The sequence below is a fragment of the Lithobates pipiens genome, unplaced genomic scaffold, assembly GCF_037356315.1.
Source record: "Lithobates pipiens isolate NorthernLeopardFrog02 unplaced genomic scaffold, aLitPip1_a1.2 Scaffold_22, whole genome shotgun sequence".
Lineage (NCBI taxonomy): Eukaryota > Metazoa > Chordata > Amphibia > Anura > Ranidae > Lithobates > Lithobates pipiens.
Window position 1 is genome coordinate 104443341 of NW_027507784.1, and position 23808 is coordinate 104467148.

Below are 23808 nucleotides of genomic sequence, written 5' to 3' on the forward strand. Positions count from 1 at the left end.
AGCCCGAAGGGGAGAGCTCGAAACTGGAGGTGTAACACACCAGTGTTCAACCTCACCGCCAACCTGAGAAACCTCTGAGATTCCAGATGAATCGGGATATGTAAATATGCATCCCTGAGATCCACTGTGGCCATGTGACAGCCCTGAAACAGGAACTTGGTTACCGAGAAGATTGACTCCATCCAGAACCGCTTGTATTTTATAAACCTGTTCAGGGGGCGGAGATTCAGTATTAACCTGAACTTCCCCGAAGGTTTCTTTAGCACGAATACGTGGGAGTAAACCCCCAAGCCTCGCTCCTCCTGAGGCACCTGCACCATTACTTCTTGGTCCACCAGATCCCCCAGAAGAAGAGCCAAAGCCTCTGCTTTCTCTTGGTCCCTTGGCAACCTTGTTACTTGAAAATTTGGGAGGGGAACTGAACCAAACTCCAACCTGTAGCCGTTCCTTATTACATCTCGAATGAACGGACTTTCGGTTGAAGCTTCCCACTGTAGGAGGAACTTCCCCAGTCTTCCTCCCACCGGGACGCAGGAGTCACTGTGTTTTAGGGGAGGGTTGAGGAGGATTGAATAAAATTCCTCCTCTGCCTCTTCCCTTGTGACCTGTCCAATGCTTTTTGGGGCGAACCTCCCTTTCCTGCAGGTTCTGCTGCCTGGGGCCTCGAAAAAGGCGCTTCCCTTCAGGTCTCTTTTTCCTTTCTGATAAAGCTTTCTTCCTATCCTGCGTGCGCTCTAACGCCTCTTGCAGGCCGGGCCCGAACAAATGATCCCCTGAAAAGGGTAATCCACATAACTTCAATTTTGAAGCTGTGTCTCCTGACCAGGTTTTAAGTCAAACGGCCCTTCTGGCGGCGTTCACTAGTGCTGCAGATCTAGCAGCCATTTTGACTGATTCTGCAGAGGCATCAGCTAAAAAGCCCACAGCCTTGAACAGTAGCGGAAAGGACTTCAACAGCTGCTGCCTAGAAGTACCCGCAGAAATATGCGATTGTAACTGTGTAAGCCAACACTCCAAGTTTCTGGCCACACAGGTAGCTGCTAGGGCCGGTTTAAGCCCGATGGAAGAGGCGTCCCAGGCTCTCTTAAGCAGCACATCTCCCCTCTTATCCATAGGGTCCCTGAGTGAACCCATATCATCAAAGGCCAAATCTGTCTTCTTAGAGACTTTAGCCAAGGGAGCATCTAATTTGGGAACCTTGTTCCAGGGATGCACCGCATCCGACTCAAAAGGGAACCTCCTTCTAAGGCTACCTGAAAAAAATGGCCTTTTTTCCGGTTGTTCCCACTCCAGCAGAATCGCCTCCACTAGCGACTTATGGACGGGGAATACCCTGTCTTTCATTACACTAGACCTTTGATACATCATGTCGTGTTTTGAAAGCTGGACCTGTTCTTCCCTGATCTCCAAAGTGTCATATATAGCCTTGAGGAGGTCACCCACATCATCCAAAGACAGCTTGTATCTGGCTGATCTAATGGTCTCTTCCTCCCCCTCAGATTCAGAAGTAGACTCTGTCCTAGAGGAGGCTAATGACCTGGGTAACCTCTCCCTATCCACCTCCTCCTCCTGACTTGGTTCGGATAAGGAAGGCATACTCACGGCCCTGGGTAAAGGGACAGAGGGACCCTGCATCCTATCCATCATGTTTTTGAAAGATTGGAAGGTGGATGCAATCTCATCCTTTACAGATGTTAAAACATTGTGACAAGCTGCCACCGAGTCCTCTTTCACCAGGCTATTGACACAATCCGGGCAAAGCGGCTTCCCCCAACCGGTGCCTTACTTAGCGCCACACACGGCACATTTCCTTCTGGGCAAAGGTATCTGGGCTCTGTCCTGTTTAACCTAAAAACAAGGAAACACAGGGTCCCATTAAAATACCACCCCTGACCACACCACTGTGCTTCTAGGGTCTGTCTAGGAAGTGCCCCCCTTCACCAGCAGGTTCTCCACCCTGGGAAGGTACTACGGGTCAAAGTGACCCCCCACCCCCCAGTGTAAGTCCTGGTCTGCCCTCACCAAGCTTACCTGAGAGGTACTGGAGCCTGTTGAACCAGAGTCCACCTGCACAACTGCACTCTCCATGGTTCCTGTGTCTCACTCAGTCTCTCTGAGCCTTCACACCGCTCCAGGCAACCCTGTAGTCACACCGCCGCGCCCAAAGGACTGGAACAGGTCCTGCGGCGCCCCCTGATGACGCGAATCCGGCGGAAGTGCGTTTCTCCCACTTCCGTACGCCAGAACGCAAAGTCTCCTCCCCGACGCCGTGCGTTCCTTACGAACGCACCGCTCACAGTACCCAGACGCCGGTCGGTGAAACGAACGTCTCTCGCCGCCATCCGACCGACAGGTACTAGCGGTTAGCGCTCCGAGGGGGAGATTGCCGCGCATCGGGGTCCCGTTCTCTCCGAACGTTTTAAATGGCAGCGGGGACTGAAAGCTACCCTCTCCTCCCTTCGTACGGACCGAGGGGTGCTAAGGGTCAGGTCCATCAAGGTGCTCTCCCCAGGCAAAACCCCTGAGAAGGAGCTCCCCTTACCAGTTCCAAACGTGCTCCTTCCCGTCCGGCAGGAAACACAAAAACTGAGGAGGGCCTGGAGGACCACACCTTTTATTTAATTGGCTTGACGTGTTTCCTGTCCCGGAGGGAGGAGCCCTATATCTCAAAGGCTGTCCTGGAAGACGATATGAGAAAATTGCGTTAGTGATCTAATTGCAATTGATAATATGTGACACAACACTCAAATATGTACACACCATAAAAGCAAAAATGTTGCGCTGTCAAAATAGCGATATATGATAAAGTCTTTTCTCAATATATTATCAGAGGATATAAACCATTAAAGTCCTTCACATAATCCAAAACACATTATATGTTTAAAAAGCGATGAAAGTGTCCAAACACCAGTAAATCCTGGAGGTGAAAAAAGGGTGTTGTCCTTCCAATTAATGACAGGTGTATCACCTCATGCTCCTCAGGGGATAGATAAGACAAAATGCTCTTCTTACCAGATAAGACCTTTCAAGACCTAAACACTCATTAGTGAGTATTCACCCCTCACTTCAGGTATAAGCTAGCTCAACTGTTCAGCCTGTTAAGAGATGCCAATGATAAATATATCGATCTCACAGGAGCCCCAGACCCGATCATGCAGTAAACCAGACGGAAGAAGATACAAACTTATTGTGCAGCATTCAATTAAAAGCACAAGAGTTTAATAGCAAACCTACTTACAGCAAAGATAAGTTACACAAGTACATCGGAAAAACATCAGACAGACACTCTCCACGAGCGTGAATGCTGCGTACACACGATCGGACTATCCGGCGGACAAACCGCCAGACTTTGCAGCGGAGGTCCGCCAGACTTTCAGAACGAGCGGACTTGCCCACACACACGACTGGACTTTTCCGGTGGGCTAGGTCCGGCGGACAACCCGTCGGACTATGGTGGGAGTCCACCAAACTTTTGAAATGAACGGACTTGCCCTCACACGAGAAAAGTCCATTTATTTTAAACGTGGCTCCAGGTAGCCAGGACTAGCAAAGGAAGTGAATGTTGCCGCCTCCATCGGCGAGATTGACACCTCGCTAGCCCCGTCGCCTGGTATGGATTTAAAGGGGAACCCCTACGCCAAAAAAACGGCATGGGGTCCCCCCAAAGTCCATAGCAGACCCTTATCCGAGCACGCAGCCCGGCCGGTCAGGAAAGGGGGTGGGGACGAGCGAGCGCCCCTCCCTCCTCCTGAGCCGTACCAGGCTGCGTGCCCTCAACATGGGGGGGTGCTTTGGGGAAGGGGGGCCCCTGCGGCCCCCCCACCCCAAAGCACCTTGTCCCCATGTTGATGAGAACAAGGGCCTCTTCCCGACAACCCTGGCCGTTGGTTGTCTGGGTCTGCGGGCGCGGGGGGCTTATCGGAATCCGGGAGCACCCTTTAATAAGGGGGCCCCCAGATACCAGCCTCCCACCCTATTTGAATGAGTATGGGGTGCGTTGTACCCCTTCCCATTCACCTGGTGAAAAAAAAAACTAAATAATTAGACAGCTCCGGTGGTCTTCTTCCGTTTTGGGGGGGGGGGGGGGGGGGTGTCTTCTCGCCAGACTCCTCCGCTATCTTCTGCTCTTTTGCTAGCTCTTTTACTAGCCGAGGAGCCCGGCTTTCTTCTTAGTCGTCGCCACCGTCCGGGGCTCTTCTTCCAACTTCGGGATCTTGTCCCACTCTTCGGTTCTTCTTGCCGGGCCTCTGCTATCTTTTACTAGCTCTTTTACTAGCATTGGCCCAATCTTCTGTCACCTTCTCTTCTGCTTCTTCCTTGCGATGTTGACACGACGATCACTCTGGCCGCAATGGCAGGGACGCGCTCTGCGGTGACTTATATAGGGACATGGGGCGGGGGTCACCGGGTGATGTCACATGGTGACCCCACCCCTTATGATGTCACAGTCCCGAAGGATGTTGGGACTGAAGTCATAAGGGGGCGTGGTCGCCATGTGACATCACCTGGTGACCCCACCCCTTGCCCCTATATAAGTCGCTGCACAACGCGTCCCTGCCATTGCGGCCAGAGAGAGAATCGTGTCAACATCGCAAGGAAGAAGAGAAGAAGGCGGTGGCGACAGAAGACCGGCCCAACGCTAGTAAAAGAGCTATAAGAAGATAGCGGAGGCCCGGCAAGAAGAACCGAAGAGCGGTACAAGACCCCCGAAGAGCGGGACAAGACCCTGAAGTCGGAAAGAAGACCCCTGGACGGCGACGACGAAGAAGAAAGCCGGGCTCCTCTGCTAGTAAAAGAGCTAGCAAAAGAGCAGAAGATAGCGGAGGAGTCCGGCGAGAAGAACCACCACAAGAGGGAAGAAGAGAAGACCACCGAAGCTGTCTAATAAATTCTTTTAAAAACTCGTTGTGTTTTTTTATTTACACTCGCCGATGGAGGCGGCGACATTCATTCCTTTGCTAGTCCCGTCTACCTGGAGCCACGTTCAAAATGAACGGACTTTTCTCCGTGTGGGCAAGTCCGTTCATTTCAAAAGTCCGGCGGACTAGCACACAGACGGTGGACAATTTTGAGTCAAAACTTCTGCCGGACTGTTGGAAAGAAAAAGTCAGCTGGAGCCCACACATGGGCGGATTGTCCAGTGGACTCTGGTCCGCCAGATAGTCCAATCGTGTGTACGTGGCATCAGAAGTCACCACTATTCCTTTCCATGCCTGACGTATGTTTCGTTCAATAGAACATCTTCTGTGAGGCAGTAGGGGATGTATATACCACAAAAAAATTTGAATAAACTTGTCCTCTAACAGAACTGCGATAAGCTGTTTGAAAACAGACAAGGATCTCTTGGAAGAGCATCCATTTTATACCTCCGTTTCATGAGTCCACAGCACATTGTTCCAGAAGGCCTGGTTTTTGCCTGTATGTTCAATAGCAAACTGTAGTCTTACTCTAATGTTTTTTGCACAGCAAAGGCTTTTTTCCTGACATATCTCCTATGCAGGTAAAATTGGTGCAATGTCTTTATGCATGGCATTGAACTGTTGCAAGAGTTGCCCAGTAAACCTGCATTAAAATTTTGGGTTTGCTGGATACCTTTTTAGCATCAAATTACTGAACAGGGAAGCCAAAAACCACCGCAGAGTACCCTGAGAAGTGAATCTTTTCTTGAAGTAGAGGACAATAACGACACTTACAGAAAGCTGCTTTCATCGTACATACTTCGGGTGAGACAAGTTCTGAGACCATCAACTGGCAGCATTGCTGTGTCTGACAGCTTTTACTCTCTGCTTGACTGTAAGTCACCAACATACTGAACAAAGCGCCAACATAATTTAGTCTTACAAAGAAATCTCCAAGCATTTTGCTTAAGGCAAAACTGAGAAACTGCCACTTACACTGAATAGCAGGCAAGTCTAAGTAACGCTACACCAAATTCCATTTCTTGCAGAGTGCTTGAGATGCCCCTGAAAACTAGCAGAAGTCCACATGCAAACAGCAATTAGGTCCTGTGGTCTCCAATTCTGGATTACCACCTTCTGCTTCTAGAATAGATCCTCTATACCGGACCATCACTGTGACAGACAGCCTCACTAACCAACAGTGAAGCACCGGAGGGAGCCTGCCAAAGAACATAGGAGCTACATGCTATTAGCATATTTTATACCCTTTGGGTAACCTAAAGTGTCTTACCTGAGGAGTCTGCTATTTAAAGTAAATTATTGGCAAAAGATTTTTTTGTAAGATGAAATTCAGACAAATATAAAACAAACAAAAACCCAATTCTCTTTTTCACTTTCTATATTTTACTAGAAAACTGTCAATTAAGAGCTGACTGGTAGATTAATTTTTGCGTGGGCAAGAAATACAAGTAGTTGTACACTGAAAAAAATAAAATTAAATTAAAAATGGAATATTGTATCCAACTCGGCAAAGCAGAAGAATTCTTCTGTCCTCAGTCTGGCCAGGAAAATAGCATCCTGTCATCTGCAATCCTCCCTGCATTTCTACAGTAAACAAACAAAAAAAATGACACAAAGGGTGTCGCCACACCTCCTTTCCTTTGAGTGACAGACTTAATGGCATGAGGAGACTCATGTATGAGCATAAGTGGATAGGTCTCCTATCCTACAGCCTAACTGAGCACAGAGCTTGAAGTGCCTGTGTACTGTCACTTCCTCCCCAAACACTTCCAGCCGCTGTACACACTGCTAATCCGAGCAAGGGAGAATGCTGGGGGCATGGACAGCTGGGAGGGGAGTCCAGTGATGTCACGACAGCGCCTCCTGAATGCCGGGCCAAGTACACGCCCACAGATTGGGAGATATTCAACGGCTGAAACAGACAAAAATTAAAAGGAGTTGTAAAGTCTCATGGTTATTCACCTTAATACATTAAGGTGTAAATCCTTTTGTGCTGTAGCTGCCCCTCAGAGCCTCCCTTTTTCTTACCTGAACCCGATCGTTCCAGTGACGAGCAAGGGCCTAGCAGCTCCAGTCTCTGTCTTAGGTCCTCATTGGATAGATAGCAGCAGGAGCCATTGGCTCCTGCTATCAAATCCAGTGATGCGGGAGTCGGGGGCGGGGCCGAGTCCTGCTGTCTGTATCAATGGGCGCAGAAGCAGGACTCGGGAACATGTCCACACAAGTGCCCCATGGAAAGCAGTGCCCACATGAGGAGCAGCAGCCAGGAGCACCAACGGGGGACCCCAGAAGAGGATCGGGCCACACTTGCAGAGCAGGTAAGTATGACATGCTTGTTATTTAAAAAAAAAAAAACACACACAAGGAGAAGAAGAGAATTTTCTTTATTCAGGATAAAAAAAAAATGTATTTTTTTTGCAAGGAATTTCTATTCTCCTGTAACTTCCTAAAACCATAGTATTCATTTTCCGATCTCTTCTATGAACCACAAAACATCTCTTTATGCAACAGAGATGAGCAAAGAAGGCATTTGAAGTGCAGATCAGAAGAGCAGCCTAAGGGGACAATGTTGCTCCTCCATAAAAACAGTGCAGTGATTCCCTGTTGTCACCCTAAGACAGGAAGTGAGTTACTGGCAGGATCACAAGGTCAAAGTGGTTATAAAGGCTAAAGTTATTTTTTTTTTTTTTTTTTTTTTTTTTAAACCTTCAAGCATTTCTATGCATGAAGGTAAAAACCTTGTGTGTGCGCAGCAGCCCCCTGGCTCCCCCACTAATATTTATCTGAGCCCCCTCTCGATCCTGCAATGTCCATGAAAACCTTGGCTCTTCAGGGACTCCCACTCCTGGCTTTTGGCAGCAGCGGAAGCAAATGAGCCAATCAAGAGACGAAGAGGGCGGAGCTGTGGCTCCATGTGTGAATGGACACACAGAGCTGGGGCTCAAGAGCATGCCTGCTTGACTGCCCCCATAGCAAGCTGCTTGCTGTGGGGGCACCCAGCAGGAGGGAGGTGACATATGCGCCATCGTGGGACCCGAGAAAAGTAGGATCCAGGCTGCTCTGTGCAAAACCACTATTCTTTGTTTTATGTTATACCGTTCTGTGTAAAGTAGAACATGTTCTTTTAATGTTAAAAAAAAAGAAGAAAAAGAAAATATAAGGTCTAATACACTGCAATATATTGTTTTTAGATTTGCTTTGAGGTGGCCATACATTTTATTAAAACTGTATAATAGTATGCCTTCCTAAACAATCCATTCCTACCCAATAAGACAGGTGCTGAGAAACAATCAGAAAGTAAAGTAATGTGTAAAGGCTATTAGGGACTTTTGCAACATTAGGCCCACCTAATCACTCCTGCTATGGCTATGACATCTACTGAGGGCAATACAACCATATATTTTAACGTTATCGTGCCTACATTTTCCACTCACATTTACACTTAAAGTAGTTGTATACCCAGAAGAAAAAAAAAAAAAAAAAACCTATAAGACAGAAGGCATAACGAGCTAGTATGCAACGCATACTAGCTAATTGTGAAATACTTACCGTATTTATCGGCATATAACACACACTTTTTCCCCCCTAAAATCAGGGGGAAATCGGGGGTGCGCGTTATACGTCGATCCCCCGCTGTTTCTATCCCCTTCTGCCGCTCTCTGCGGCTGTTTCCGGGTATTTTCGGCTATCTTCGGCCATTCACGGCCTTGTCAGTGTCAATTGCAGCCTTTCGGCTTTCCGAAAGCCGCTGAGAATGGCCAAGTGTGGCCGAAAATAGCAGAGAATGACCAAAAATACCCGAAGGCCGCTGCCAGGATGCACAGGACCGAGCGCTGCCAGGATGCACAGGACATCCGCTATGCATCTCGGCGGCTCCATTTTTAAACGGCGAAACACACTAATGAGGCTGCAAATGACTGACAAGGCTGCAAATGACTGACAAGGCTGCAAATGACTGACAAGGCTGCAAATGACTGACAAGGCTGCAATGCAAGGCTGCAATTGACACTGATAAGGCTGCATTGATGGGCATTTAAATGTAAGTTTTTTTTCCTTAAACTTCCCTCCTAAAAGTTTTTTTCTTTTAGATTCCCTCCTAAACTTGGGGTGCGTGTTATATGCCGATAAATACGGTACCTTACAACAAAGTCCCCACACTGTCTGCCGGTCATTTTGCCTCCGCGATTCTTCTGGGTTCGCAGCTCCGGCGCTGCGAGTGGCCAGAGTCACGATGACGTTACTCCCGCGTGGAAGCCCTCTGTCCCTGCACGATACGCTGGACCTTCACTGCACATGCCCCACTGACGTCAGCGGCTGCATGCAAGGTGACCATCTCCTAAACCGTACAGGTTTAGGATATGTTCATGTTACCTACAGCTAAACCTTATTATAGGCTTACCGGTAGGTAAAAACATGCTAAAGGGATATACAACCACTTTAAGATGACGTAGGCTGGAATTAACAACCTTGAAACAGAAGGAAAAAAAATGATTGCAGATTCTGTATGCATTACAAGACAGATACAACAAACGTACAATAGGCATGGCTTCAGTAAAAGCAACTGTTCTTTTGAGTCCTTAAAAAAAGAAGGCAGCCACAGCTGCTATCAACGCAAATAACCCCATAATAATTTTGTACATTTTTCCAGAAGAGATGGAAAAAGTAGTAAAATGGTGAAAAAAAGTGGACTTTGTTTATGCAATATAACAGCTGAGCTGTTAGCATGAAGTCTGTATTTCAAACATTCAAAAAGCCATAAAAGCCTTCTGTGCAGCAGAGGGACAATGTAATGTGCAAGCAGAGCACAATAAAATGGACAAGATACAAAAACATGAATATAGAGTGAAAGTAATATGTTGCACTAAGTTTAATATCCCTGTCCTTTACAAAGTGTTCTAATGTGTTGCAGTTTGTGCCCATGCAGTGCTTTGTCTGTCTTCAAAAGCTCTTGACAAATCCATCACTAAAGTGGCTTGCAAACAGATTGCTCATGAAAAAAGCTTTATGGAGTGGTCATCAGGAAGCTCCAGCATTACACTTAGGTGTGTTGTTGCTGTGGAGATAGCTGCCTTTTATTATGAATATTCAATTACAGCAATCGCTGTGTCGGGATGATACAAAGCCTAATGCACCCAGGTTTTTTTTTTTTTTTTTTGTAATCCCAGCAACATCAAGTCAACGTGGAGCACAGTTGATCACCAATGTGTCCATTTAGAAAACAAATTCTCTCTCTATTGTTCCTATTCAAAGCCTCTCCGGGCCCAGCCAGCATGTATTTGAGAAAGAACAATGTACTTTGGAATGACAGCCTTTACCCAGGTTGGCACTTTATATAACTTAGAGAAATGATCAATTTATGCCAGATAAAATTAAAAATAAATAAAAATTCCTTGATATAGCAGGTTAAAAAAAAAGTCTGTTGCCAACATAAGCCATTTTAATGTTCTTTTACCGCCCTACGAATAGCAAGTAGCAATTTTCAAGTAATGGCATGTAAATTTATAGATATTTTCAGCTTACCGATAACAAAAACAAATAAATAAATAAAAAAGATCATTACCTGCGATGGATCATTTACGGTCAGGTTTCTTCCCAGTACATTTTGTTTCAGAGCAAACCCACTGTTTCTCATCTCCGCCATTAACTCCGAGGGGTGCATTGATGGTCCTGTGAAGAGGAATTTTGGTATGAATGCATCACTGATATCTACCTATCTTTATTCTGACTCCGCGGTAGGAATGTGTTTGAAGCTTTGTTAAGTCAAATCGCAGCTAAATCAACTCAATAATCTTCTGCTGGGAAAAGCATCGGATATGATTTTCTAAAACAGCAGCCAGGAGATTCGGAATACAGAATAATTGCATTTGTGTTAAAGCGAGGAGCCGGATTCTCCTCTTATGTAACTTACTAATGCCTGGTGTATTGTGGAGGATTCTCATTACAGTACAGGACAACGCTGGAAGGGGTCCTGGTGTTCCCTAGATTAAGCAACGAGCTTCTTGGCAGCTTACCATCCAGTACAAAGCAACCATACCAGAAAAATATGCGTCTGCCAGCTAGAAACTTTCATGTTCACTACACAATACAGTGGTGGAATATGGGCCATACTTAAAATCCAGTTACTTGGAATGACCATTATTCCACTTAAAGGCTGGCACCCACAGCTCACTTCACTATTGGCAAGACGTAAATTTGTGCCACTCACAAATGCCCTTTAAATGCGTATTTCATACTTGTTATCCCTGCAGTGAAGGCCATTATGAATGTACGGGAAACATTTCTGCTTATTGAAATAATTACAATAGGTTTAAAAGGCACAGGCCTTGGCAGCTTAGTTTGCCATCAGACTAAAGCATATGAGAATAACAGGCAACGCAGGAAGCGTAAAACACATAAGGGAAGGAATAGAGCTCTGATTGATACATTAATAGACACAGTCAACCTCCAAAATTGATCGGTCGTCATTTCTAAAAAACGTAGCCATTAATGTGCCACTATTTTAAACACAAAGGGGGCACAGAGGACTGTTAAAGAGGAGCTCTCAGAAAATAAATAAAAATATCTTTAAAAATTTACACATTTCAAAGTAATGGAATCATTATTTTCTCAGTTCAGCTAGTGAAATTACTTAAAAGCAAACCTGTCCGGGCTTACAAGATCTAGCAAAAAGGGTTGCAAAAATATATTTTTACACTTAGCTACTAATACTTTAGCTGCCATCTGCACTGTAGATAGTGGACATTGAAATAGATCTAGTCATTCAGCAAAAAGAGAGATAACACCTTCTGGGATGTGCCCAAATAGGGCATGAACGTTCATTCGTAAATCTTGCATATTGGCGCATACATTTTCTGTTGAGAGTAAGTCCCGGTTCACACTTGTGCGATGCGGGAACCCTGCGAATCCACTGCGGGTTCACGCATTGCACACGACTCGCAAAGCAGTTCACACAGCCATTTGAGAACTGCCAGGAGGGTCAATACATTGTTAATGACACCCCCATTTCAGCTTGCATATCGCACTGAAAACTGACAGTTCGGACATTAAATCAGATTCAAACCCATGCAATCAGATTCTGTGGACTAAAAAAAAAAAAAAAAAAAAGAAGGGGTACTGTGCGAGTTTGGTCCAAATGCAATGCGATATCAGTCACCAGGGCCGCTGATAAGCCAGTACAGCTGACCCTGTTGTACCGGGCCCAGCCAGTAGGGGGGGCCCGAGCAATCTTAACAGCATTTAGAATAATAAAAAAAAAAGAAAAAAGTCTGACTGCACAGGGCTGACCGAGGGAGGAGGAGAGCATCACCCCAGGAGCCTGGATCTCAGATAACAGGGGTCTATGGATAAGAGAAGAGGGGACATGTATTCCTATCAGCACCCGAGCCTCCCTCCCCGCCTCCTCCGGAAGGACAGAACACTGGAGCTCTCTTCAAGGCAAGATAACAGGTGACAGATAGCATTCTTCTCCTGTGATCCCCGTTCTGCCTCTGTACAAATCTGTGCTGTGCTGTAAACTTGCCCTGCACCTCAGCAGGACAGGTCTGGTGGAAGTGAAAGCTAAATTCATGAATATGTTAGGAAAAGAATGGGACTTTTCAGGGACTACACACAGATGCATTTCACAAAATCATTCTTTTAATATAGTTGTATGTTGAATATATTTATATAGCACCTGAAAAGTCCCAGTATATTCCTAACATATTCATAAAGTTGAGTATTAACAGCAAAGAAAGTGTATACATATTATATATATATATATATATATATATATATATATATATATATATATATATATATATATATATATATATATATATATATATATATATATATAAATACAGCCCATCTCCAGGAAATGAAATAAAGTCCAACCTTGCAGTGTGTGAGTGTGAGTGTGTGTGAGTGTGTGAGTGTGTGTGTGTGTGTGGGGGGGATAGACTTTCACTTACCTGTTTCCATGCTCCAGCCAGCTGCAGAGCCCTCTTCCTCCACCAAACCTCATCACATCGCAGGGGGGCTGAAGTGTGAGCAACTGGGCTTAGGTGTCTGTTTGTGAAGCAGTGATCCAGAGGATCGCCGCTGATCACAGCCCATAAACAGTTTATGAACCAGAGATAATCGGGGGGAGAAGTGTTTGAATATGTTCTCCCGCCGATTATCTCCACACACTGAGAATCCTCATTGAATGACACAGAAACGGCCAGTTTATGAAGCTGGGATCTCAGCGCTTCACTGGCGATCTGTGTCAGAATTCACACTCCCCGATTCACCAGCTCAGAGGTGGAGAATCGGGGAGTGAAGAGAGAATCTGAGGAGGAAAGAGGAAGATGATTAACTTCCTTATGCCTCGTTCAGACCCCCAACACTGTAACCATGTCCCCCTGTCATATTTATCTATAATGTGTGTGTGTATATATATATATATATATATATATATATATATATATATATATATATATATATATATATATATATATATATATATATATATATATAATGTTTGTGTATATACATGTATATATAATGTCTGTGTGTGTATACATGTATATATTATGTAGGGGGACTCTTTATTTTACTAACATTAATCACACCGTGTGTCAGTGTATTGAGCTGTGATAATTTATCACTGCTTAATAAATTGACATCTCTGTGTATTGGTGAATTTCTCGTACTGTAATCTTGTAAAGTCTCACGAGATTGCAGTATTAGGGGCCGTTCTCCAGTGTTAGAAGCGTTTGTAGATCGCTCCACTCCTCCAAGGGTGAAGCGATCTACTCCGCTTTATAAACTGGCATACAGAGGAGAAAGATCTCCTCTGTGAATGCCGGAGAATGAAGCAGTAAATAGATTTCACTGCTTCATAAAAGGACACCATAGTCAGTAAAACATACACAAGCGCTGTAGGGAACCATTCAGCGCTGGAAGAAGCCAGCTAAAGCAAGAAATTGGGTAAAGCTGGGTACACACACATCAAAATTCAGTTTAGCAGTAATCGGACAAATTTTAAACTATGTGTAGCCCTCCGTGTTAGACGCCAATCATTATACCACCTTGGTATATTCATATGCCATCCCACATACTGACTTCTACCACCTTTGATCACTTCAAATCACTGAAGTGGTCATTGTGGTTAGAGTGTTCCTTTAATATCTCTCAGAAAAAGTTAACCTCTGTATACTGATTCCATTTCATTTGATCATCCTCTAGTTGTGTTAAATTGGTGGGGGGTGCTGCCTGTATACCCTAGCCTCTCGGTATAGGGGCGGGGCCAGGGATGTGGCTAAAGGGGGCCCCATCAGGTAGGCTGTACGGGGCCCCATGATTTTTATCAGCAGCCCTGTCAGTCACACACACTAATACACTAATCCAGTGATCAGTGCTAAAAAAATAAAATAAAAAAAATGCATAGTCACTGTGCCGACACTGACAGGGGTGATCAAAGGCTTAAATGTGTTCCTAGGAAGTGAATGCTAACTGAGTGGGATCTGTGTTCCTGCTTAACAGAAACAAAGGATCACTACCTTGAATATATACATTCTGCCTGTCTCCAGAACGATCCCTGGATGACGGCAGACATCGCGTCCTCAGGACCCGCTGATTGGCTCCCGTTGTGTCTAATCACAACAGGAGCGGGTTGCCAGTGGCAGGAGTGTGCGCCCTAGACCCAAGAGTGCAGAATCACGTACAGAAACGTGATTCTACGCAGAGGAGCTGCCAGCTCACAGTAAATGTACGTGGTGTGGTCGGCAACAGGTTAAACAACCTTGTGAGAATGGAAAAACTGTCAGCGCAGTTACAAGACTGATACTCTCATTTCCAAGACATATGGCTCCTTGGACATCTTATAAAAACTCTAATATTGCAACCCTACCATCTTAGGTTTCCTCTACCTGACCTCAAAAATTTCCATCTATATATACACAGTATTGGACGCCTTGCCGACAGGTTCATTTCCTAGTGCTTGGCTCTTTTCCCTTCTTTTTCTCTCTACACCCAACCAGGTTTGTTGGTATTCATCTTTTTTAACATATATTTGTAATTGTCTTAATATTTTCTATGATAACTTGTCGCTAAATATACTTAAATGTACCTACAGTAAAGGCTCTATTGTACATTTAAGGTCTGCCTTTTCTTTTTTTTTGTAACTCTTTATGATAAAAATCTTTATTATTATTATTATTCAGGATTTATAAAACAAAACAAAAACAAAAAAAAAAAAAATTGTACAAGCAGGGTATGAACTTTTTAAATTCCAAGGCATAGTAGGTCAGAAGAGGTGGGGAATTGCTATAGTTTCAATTGCTCATATTAGTAAACGTGATCAAATTTATGTCTCTCTGTATTATATAGTGCAATTTGAAGCTGCTGCCAATTGCTGAAAGGTACCATCTGACCATTGATTTAAGCATCGGCAGTGTGTGGCATGCCAACCGCAAAAGGAATCCTTGACTGGACTGCTGCTGAATTGCTATTTCTGTAACCAATTAGCTGTAATCACCAATATCTTCCAAAGTAAAAAAAGATAAGTACCCCTCACTCTTTTAAATGTATGTTATGACAGGCTAACTGTATCTAAAATAGAGTGAACTAAACCTGCATAAATTATATATCAGTTGCATGCCATAGCTGGGTTTTACATCTTATGTTTTAAAATAATCCTGCTGCTTCAAGGAAATCATTAGTGAAAGAATGCCAGCTGACCTCCCCTTCGAAATTGCCAGACTGTGAGGTTGATCCAATTGCTTCAATACTTTGATGAAATAACCCAAAATAGTTATGCAGACCAGGAATTGTAGTCTTCTGTGAAAAACACAAATGTTCCAAGTCAGATGAATCAATTATATCAACATGAAAGCCAGCAAACTAGCTTTTGCAGAGGGAGAAGTAAGCAATATCAGTCTTCAATATTTCACATGCTTCTCCAGGCTCCACAATGACATCTCAGGTGCTGGCTTGGATCCTTTCCATCAAAGCAATCAATTGCATTACCAACAGGAATGCTGCACACCAAGAAAAAAAAAAAAAAGAATCGTCCCTTATTAAAAGTAGCCAGCAGGAACCAATTCTGTTCTGACATGTTTCGTGCTAGGCACATCCCTCTCTAAGATTCTTTTGAGAAAGTGCTGTGCCTAGAGTAAAACATAAAAAAAAAAAAAAAATTGAATTTGTCCCTGCTAGATATTTTAATAAAGGATGATTATTTTGCATCTTTGTGTGTGGCATTCCTGTTGCCGATACAATACCAGTCTTATCCTCCAAACACAAAAGAGAGCAATGCTTTTATCAGGGTTCCGATAAAAAGCGGAGAAATCAGTGCGCAGGCTGGCAGGGTCTTCCACTCATACTCTATGCAGAAATTCAAAAGGATGAACAGCCAGCAACCCAAAATCATCCAGTTGCAAAAGTGTTCATTAGCTACATGATGATAAGTACAACATGAATACGCTTACACATTTTGGTCATAAGGCCTAAGCGGATGAAGGCCCTATGGCCAAAACACGTAAAACGTAGCCAATAGACACTTGTGCAACTGGATGATTTTGGGTTTCCGGCTGTTCATCCTTTTAAATTTCTGCCGTAGCTTTCTTCGGAGCACAGGTTTCTTTCACACAGGTTTTAGGAAGTTCATGTTCGTGTATGTGTTATGTTCCACATCACTATGCCATCTGCCTAGGAGGACCTGCTGATGTCAGGTGCAAACAGACTGTCCAACTGAACTGGACTCCACAAAACAGCGACTCTGCCTCAACAACAAAATACTTTGTGTGAACAGTAGAAAGGGACAGGGGCTACTAATACGTGTTCATATACTTTCAAAAAAGCATTTTTTGCTGTTCTTAATTAGCGAACTTCAAAAAGCTTCATGGAAGCAAATTGAATCATTTCTACATCAATTAATATCGAATACCATCTGGGGGAATTAGATGAAGATAATTTTAATGGATTCTAGCATTTAGCCTTATGACAATTCCCCTTTACAAATTCTCTATTAAAAACACCCTTCTCATTGCATAAAAAGTATTGGTAGCATGACCTGTATAAAGCCATGAATACGGGAATCTTTTTGTAATATGCAGATTTATATGGAGCATGGGACTTCTGCATAAGGAGGCTACAATAGATCATGTTTATCATCTCTAGTGTTCAAACACAATAGATTGTGTACAATGCATCTCAGTGTCATTGTACCTTCCACCATCTTTTATTTTGCTACTGTTGCCTGTAGACTATTGGCAGACACTGCCTTCCTTTTTCATAGACTTATTGCTGGCTCCCTATATGTTCATCTGACATCTGTGGAGTGGAACGAATACAGGACCATTATATGTACCGGCTCTTCGAGAACACTGAATTGCCATCCTTTCTGAAGCTTCCGAATTTCCAAAGACCAAGCCACCATGTAGAGATACCTAGCAAATCTTTTTCATCATTACAGCCTTGGATTTGAGCATCTCCATGAAGCCAGGCTGGCTGCGTCAAGAGGGACCCTCCCCTGACTCCTCATGCTGTTGGGTGGTGACCTTAACCATAGTCATGTGTATTTTTAGACCTACCCTAGCGGTTTTATGTGCTTTGTTTCTTTCTCTGTTATGTTATCAAAAAGAACCATTTTGACTAGATATTTAAAAAAATATATAAGAGCCAACAGAGGTGACTAGGAAAAAAAAAAAAGAAAAAAAAAAAAAAAAAAAGAATCCAGGTTCATACATTTCTCTGAACACAAACGCTGTATTTCACACTGCTAAATGTAGTCGGGTCCATGTTTTAGGTGGAAATTAATTCACACAGAAAACTTACAAAAAGGACCACAGGTTGGTAGCATAGAGCGTAGGATATGGGTCTTAAAGTGGGTCAGTAAAAAATTTTAATCCTGGAAGCCTATATAAAACAGAGATTACAATTTATTTATAGAGTTGCGACAATGATTTTAGAGAGACTACAGAAAGAATCCATTACATCTTAATCCAGCCATAGATATCTCACCAGAGGTGGATGTAAGGAAATGTATATAAAATACAAAACAATGTCTTGACCACCCAACAGATTTGTAAGCAGATATTGTTTAAGCATAGATGTACATATGGCTGTGTGCAGTTCAACCACCCCTTTACATTATTATACCGGTGTGCCAATAGCCTGTGGACTGGGCAGGTCTGTTGTCAACTATCAACATTTTGCCTATAAAAGTAAGTGAGGAACTCTGTTAAACCCCATAATTGTTTGCCATAGTTCCACAAGAAACAGAGAAAAAAGTGAATACTATCGCCACTGTAGTAACCACTTGGATCCATTAGTAAAATTACATCTGTTTTTAGCGGTTTAGTCTAGATGTCCAAAAATGTTAAAGTTTTTTCTGGGACAGCATTAGTGATGAACCCAAGTGTGTTCAGATCCTAGTCTGAATCTACGTGAGTGAGCCTCACCAGGAAGCGGTCATTGTACTGGGGCAATCCTAAGCGGGCAAGGCATTCTCCTTCCCACAGCTGCACTCCTCCGGTAAATGTGTGCCTGTGGGCAGGGAATGCCTCAGCTGCTTATGATTGGTCCAGTACAAGTGACAACTTCCTGGCTGGGTTCAGATTAGGATCTGAACAGGCCTGAGCTGATCCCTAGACAATATGAAAAAAATAAGAACATGCAAAAAATCATGTGAAAATATAAGGGTCCATGTTGGCTAGGCAGACTGAAGCGAACACAAGATTCCAGTGCTGCAAACGTGCAAAGCTAGAACTAGGAGGAGATTACATTACCAAACAAAATGTGCACATACTGTACATAAATAGAATAAAAAAAAAAATTAGCGCAAAAAATAATTCCTAAATAGCCTAAAAATGAATGCAGCTAGCACAAAAAGATCACATATTCCAAGTAAAATGCATAAGGTAAGGTGCAGCACAAGAACAGGTAAATTAAAATACAATGATAAAAGCAGTATTGAAAAAGAAATCACAAAAAAGTCAAATAAGAAAGGGGAAGAGGACTAAAAGTCCCAGTGAATCGATTGCTCTGAAGGTGGAGGGTCTGTCACCATCATCTTCCTTGAATTGTGCAATTGTCACATGGAATCTTTTTGGTGCTTGTTGGGACTTTTAGTCCTCTTCCCCCCCTCGGACTTTTTTGCGATTGCTTTTTTAATACGGCATTTATCACTGTACCTGTTCTTGCACTGCACCTTACGCATATACTGTACAGGCAAATAAGAAAATGAATACCTTAACTCCTTAAGACCTTAACACCTTAAAGCGGTAGTAAACCCGCACAATCTTTTTTTTTTAAACCTGCAAAGCAAAAAGGCATAATAAGCTAGTATGCACCGCATACTAGCTCATTATGAAATACTTACCTTAGAACGAGGCCCCCGACATCTGGCCCGATCCACGATCGGCGTTTCTTCTGGGTATCGCGGCTCCGGCGCTGTGAGTGGCCGGAGCCGCGATATCGTCACTCCCGCGCATGCGCGCGGGAGATTTCATTCCGGCTGGCCGGCCGGCCACTACCGGATTTTCAGGCCGAGAATCCCCTTGTGCGCATGCACCGCTGCAGTCAGCGGCGCATCCCGAGGGGAATATCTCCTAAACCGTACAGGTTTAGGAGATATTTTTTTTACCTACAGGTAAGCCTTATTATAGGCTTTCCTGTAGGTAAAAGTTAAAAAATTTAGTATACAACCACTTTAAGAAAATGAATACCTGAACTCCAGGTAAAACATAAAAAAAAAAAAAAAACAAACACAGATGAAATATATACATAGGAGCCACTTCCCTTACCAAAGGATTTGTGCTTCCATCTATAACCAAACACATGCATTTGTTTTTTGCCTGCCTGCCTGCAATTCAGCTGTAAAGAATGAAATTCACCAGAAAAGCCTTGTTGAGTTATACACTGAAAAGACAAGAAACATAAAGGTACTCCGACAACTCTGGACACAAATCAAGCAGATTAGGAAAGTCATGCCGCGTACACACGACCGGACTTTTTGACAGCAAAATCTTGTGTGGGCTCCATCGGACCTTTGCTTGCCAAAAAATCTGGCGGACTTTAGAAATAGAACATGTTTTAAATTTTTCCACCGGAACTCCGACGGACCGAGAAATCCCTTCGTGTGTATGCTAGTCTGACGGACAAAAACCGACGCTAGGGCAGCTATTGGCTACTGGCTATGAACTTCCTTATTCTAGTCCAGTCGTACGTCATCACGTTCAAATCCGTCGGACTTTGGTGTGATTGTGTGTGGCCAAGTCCGTTCATTCGGAAAGTCCGTCAGAACTCCGCTGAAACTCCGTCGGAAAGACCGCCGGACCTAGTCCCTCGAAAAGTCTGGTCATGTGTACGCGGCATCAGAAGTCATCTGCATACTTGCTTCCGACTCAAAGTACTGAAGTCACAGGGGTCAGCATTACAGTAAATCAACAAGCAAAAGATAGGTTTGCAATGGCAACTTCCATGTTTTTCTAGTAAAACATGCAGTTTAGATGTGTAACACTCATTGTAACAGAGGAGAGATGAAGTCATCAATAACCCCTTGGTCAGACCTAAAATGCTCATAACAAAGAACCCCGGGATAATTAGAATTTATACCAGTGATTATTGGCATCACATTCAGAAGGAAATAAAAGATTTTTTTGGCAACCACCAATAGATTCAATAGATAAAAAAGTGAATGTTTCTGTGCTATACATTGGTAAATGTTAAGTGGCCCAGATTACCTGTTCTAGTACTTGAGTGGATCTGGAAATATGAATGAGTAAATGTGTGTGAGCACCAAATTAAAGTGGCTGTAAGGTCTGAAGGTAAAAAACCTTCAGTGTGCAGCTCCCCCCTCATCTCCCCCTAAATGCTTACTTAAGCCAAATCTCGATTCACCGATGTACATGAGATCCGAGGCTCTCCCTCTTGATTAGCTGCTGTCAATCACAGCCAGTAAGGCAGAGCTGAGCTGTGCGCTCCGTCTTATGGACGCAGAGTTGGCTTGGGAGCGAGCGCACACACACACACACACACACAAAGCTTGCTATGGGGCACTGAGCAAGAGGGATGGGCCCAGAGTGCCAGCAGGGGACCCGAGAAGAGGAGGATTAGGGCTGCTCTGTGCAAAACCACTGCACAGAGCAGGTAAGCATGGCATGTTTGTTATTTTCTTTTTAAAACATGTTTTATTTACAGTCACTTTAAAGCTAGGACTTTGGGAAATTAATCATAATCCTGCCAATAAATGATCTTTCTATTGATGTGCCCAAGCATGTGTGCTGATGGTTATGGAGAATGGCCATAACACCCCTTGGAAGCTGGGTTATTACAGAAGAATTATTGGTAGTACAGAAAAAAATGCTGATAAATAGTTCCACCAGTATTTGTCCTGTCCACAAATATGAGGATCTTTGTAATGATTCTGAGGTTTACAATATAAATCAGTTAATTCTAATGTGCTGTGAATGGAAAAATATTAAGATTTACCAAAGAGATTTGTGATCATTTAAAAGAGGTACGAGGTCCTATGCCTTCTAATTACTACCACTAAATGCCATTTCCAGATACAGACCACAGCTTTCTTAATTGAGAGTTGAGAGAAGCACCTCAATTGGGCTGGTCCACATGGGCTGAATATCTGCAGGTTCAACACAAACCGGATGATATTCAGCCTGTGACTACAGCAGCCTGTCCAATAGAAGCCGATCTGACGACTGGCTTTTATCAAGCGGGCATGCTGGAAAACCAGCATTCCAACAGATTTGGAAAGAGTCAGTCCAACAAAAGTGAAATTTCAGCCATGAATTCTTTATTTTCATGGGGCCTCAAGCAAAGCAGATTCTCTGCTGTGGCTTCTAGCTTTCTTTCCACTCGCTGTGCAGTTTTGGTTGTTCTCACTCACCTGAGGAGGTTTCCACTTCTGTAGTATTCTCAATATTATTTTAAAAAGTCTAATGCCGCATGCACGCGGAAAATGTTGGAAAATATTGGATGTGAGCTTGTTGTAGGAAAGTCCGAACGTGTGTATGCTCCAAACATTTGCTGTTGGACTTTCCACCAGCAAATGTTTGCTAGCAGGCACTCAAATTTTCCGCCAACAAAAAACTTTGTTGTCGGAAAGTCTGCTCGTGTGTACACAAGTCCGTTGCACAAAAGTTCACACATTTTCTGAATCAAGCAGAAGGAGCCACACTGGCTATTGAACTTCCTTTTTCTTGGCTCGTCTTACGTCTTGTACATCACTGCGTTCCCACATTCAGAATTGTTGGCCAACATTTGTGTGACCATGTGTATGCAAGACAAGTTTGAGTCAACAACCTTCAAAAACAAAAATCCATGGTCTGTTAGCGGAAAGTCCAAAATCGCGTATACGGGGCATTAGCCTGGATTCACACTTGTGCAGTTTTAGTGCTTTATGCATTTTGCAAATTTGCACTACAGTCCATTTAACATGATTTCCTATGAAACACGCTCTGTAGTGCAAATCTGCAAAAATCACTAAAACTGTATAGGTGTGAATCCAGCCTTATAGGGAGAAAGAACACCTTAAAAAAGATGCCACGGGTGAACAGGGAATGCCAGAATTCCTGATTCCCCAGACACAAAATGAAATCGGCAAAAAGTAGTACAGGACCCTTTTTCAAAGTCACATCTATTTCAAAGATTTCATTTCAGACAATGGGGTGCGGCTTGTCATGCAATTTGAAACCATCAATCGCACCAGTGTAAAATGGGACTAAACTTTACAGGATAGCCTAAAAAATAAATTTTCATTTGGCCAGCCCAATTCACATATTTATTTCAGCTGTCTAGGAATTAGATGCCAAAATGTGCCATTTATAAAAATATGAGAAGATTGAATGAAGGCACATTGCCATGCTTAAAAAGGAGCTCCAGGCTCCACCAAAAAAAATAACAGTCAGCAGCTACAAATACTGTAGCGGCTGACTTAATATTGGGGCATTTACCTGTGCAGGAATCCAGCGGTGTTCTTACCAGAGACGATTTTTCGGCTATCAGGTGCTGGCGCTACACTTTGGGAAGGGGTGGCAAATTTAGCCAAAAGTAGGAGCAGGTACCTGTCAAAACCAGACAAGCAGAGATTCCCCTTTTGGGTGGAGCTCCACTTGAATTTTCTCATCTCTTGGGATTTAAATAGTTTAGGGTATCAAGAGTAGATGCATAGGGAGGTTACTTTAAAAATTCTCATTTATATGATTACCATCTGTGATGGAGAATTGAAGGAGATGATACAACTAAAGTGTATGTAAGCCCCAACAATGAACTGCTCTAAATTATATTATGAAAATCTTCTGTTAAAATCATTTCATTTTATCGGTTTGTTTCATCTGCTCTCTGCTTGTGCTGCATTCCTATCAGTTACATTGTTCCTAGCTAGATTGTGAACTACAAAACAGGAAGCGAAGGGAAAGAAAATCATCTGCCCTTAGTGAAGGTATATGAGCACTGAGCATAAACTATGCACAGGGCATGCAAAGAAACAAAAGTCCAAATTTAAAAAGTGAATATGTATTTTATTTAAAGTAATTTTATGCTTTAAAAATGCCTTTATTGTATTTTTCACGATCAGGCTGAAGGTCTGTTTTTAGACCTGTCAGAGGGTAGGCTTGTACAGCTAATTGCTTTAGTATGCAAATAAGCAATTATTTGCAATGTTCTGTAAGAAATAAAGCCAAGATCTACAGAAGGCAGCAATCTTGTATTACTGCAGAAGGACATACTGTACCCAATAAAACAAAGCTTACTGCTGTAATAATCAAGGCAACCTGGAATTTAGTGATGCCATGATTAAAGTTCCATATGACTGCCATAAATGGACTTCATATTCTGCACAGATTTTCCTACTTCCCTTGTATAGTAATCCCATCTTATTTACCAGGCTGTTATAAACTGGGAACTG

The 23808-nt window shown here is 43.3% G+C and overlaps 1 protein-coding gene across 1 annotated transcript in view; it reads right to left on the minus strand.

Moving 5' to 3' along the window:
- Window positions 1-23808, minus strand: part of CIRSR (corepressor of RBPJ and splicing regulator) — a 52779-nt gene that overhangs the window by 22320 nt on the left and 6651 nt on the right. The window contains exon 4 of the mRNA XM_077448037.1: window positions 10480-10586. Within this exon, the coding sequence (XP_077304163.1) occupies window positions 10480-10586 (107 nt within the window). The remainder of the gene's footprint in view (window positions 1-10479; window positions 10587-23808) is intronic.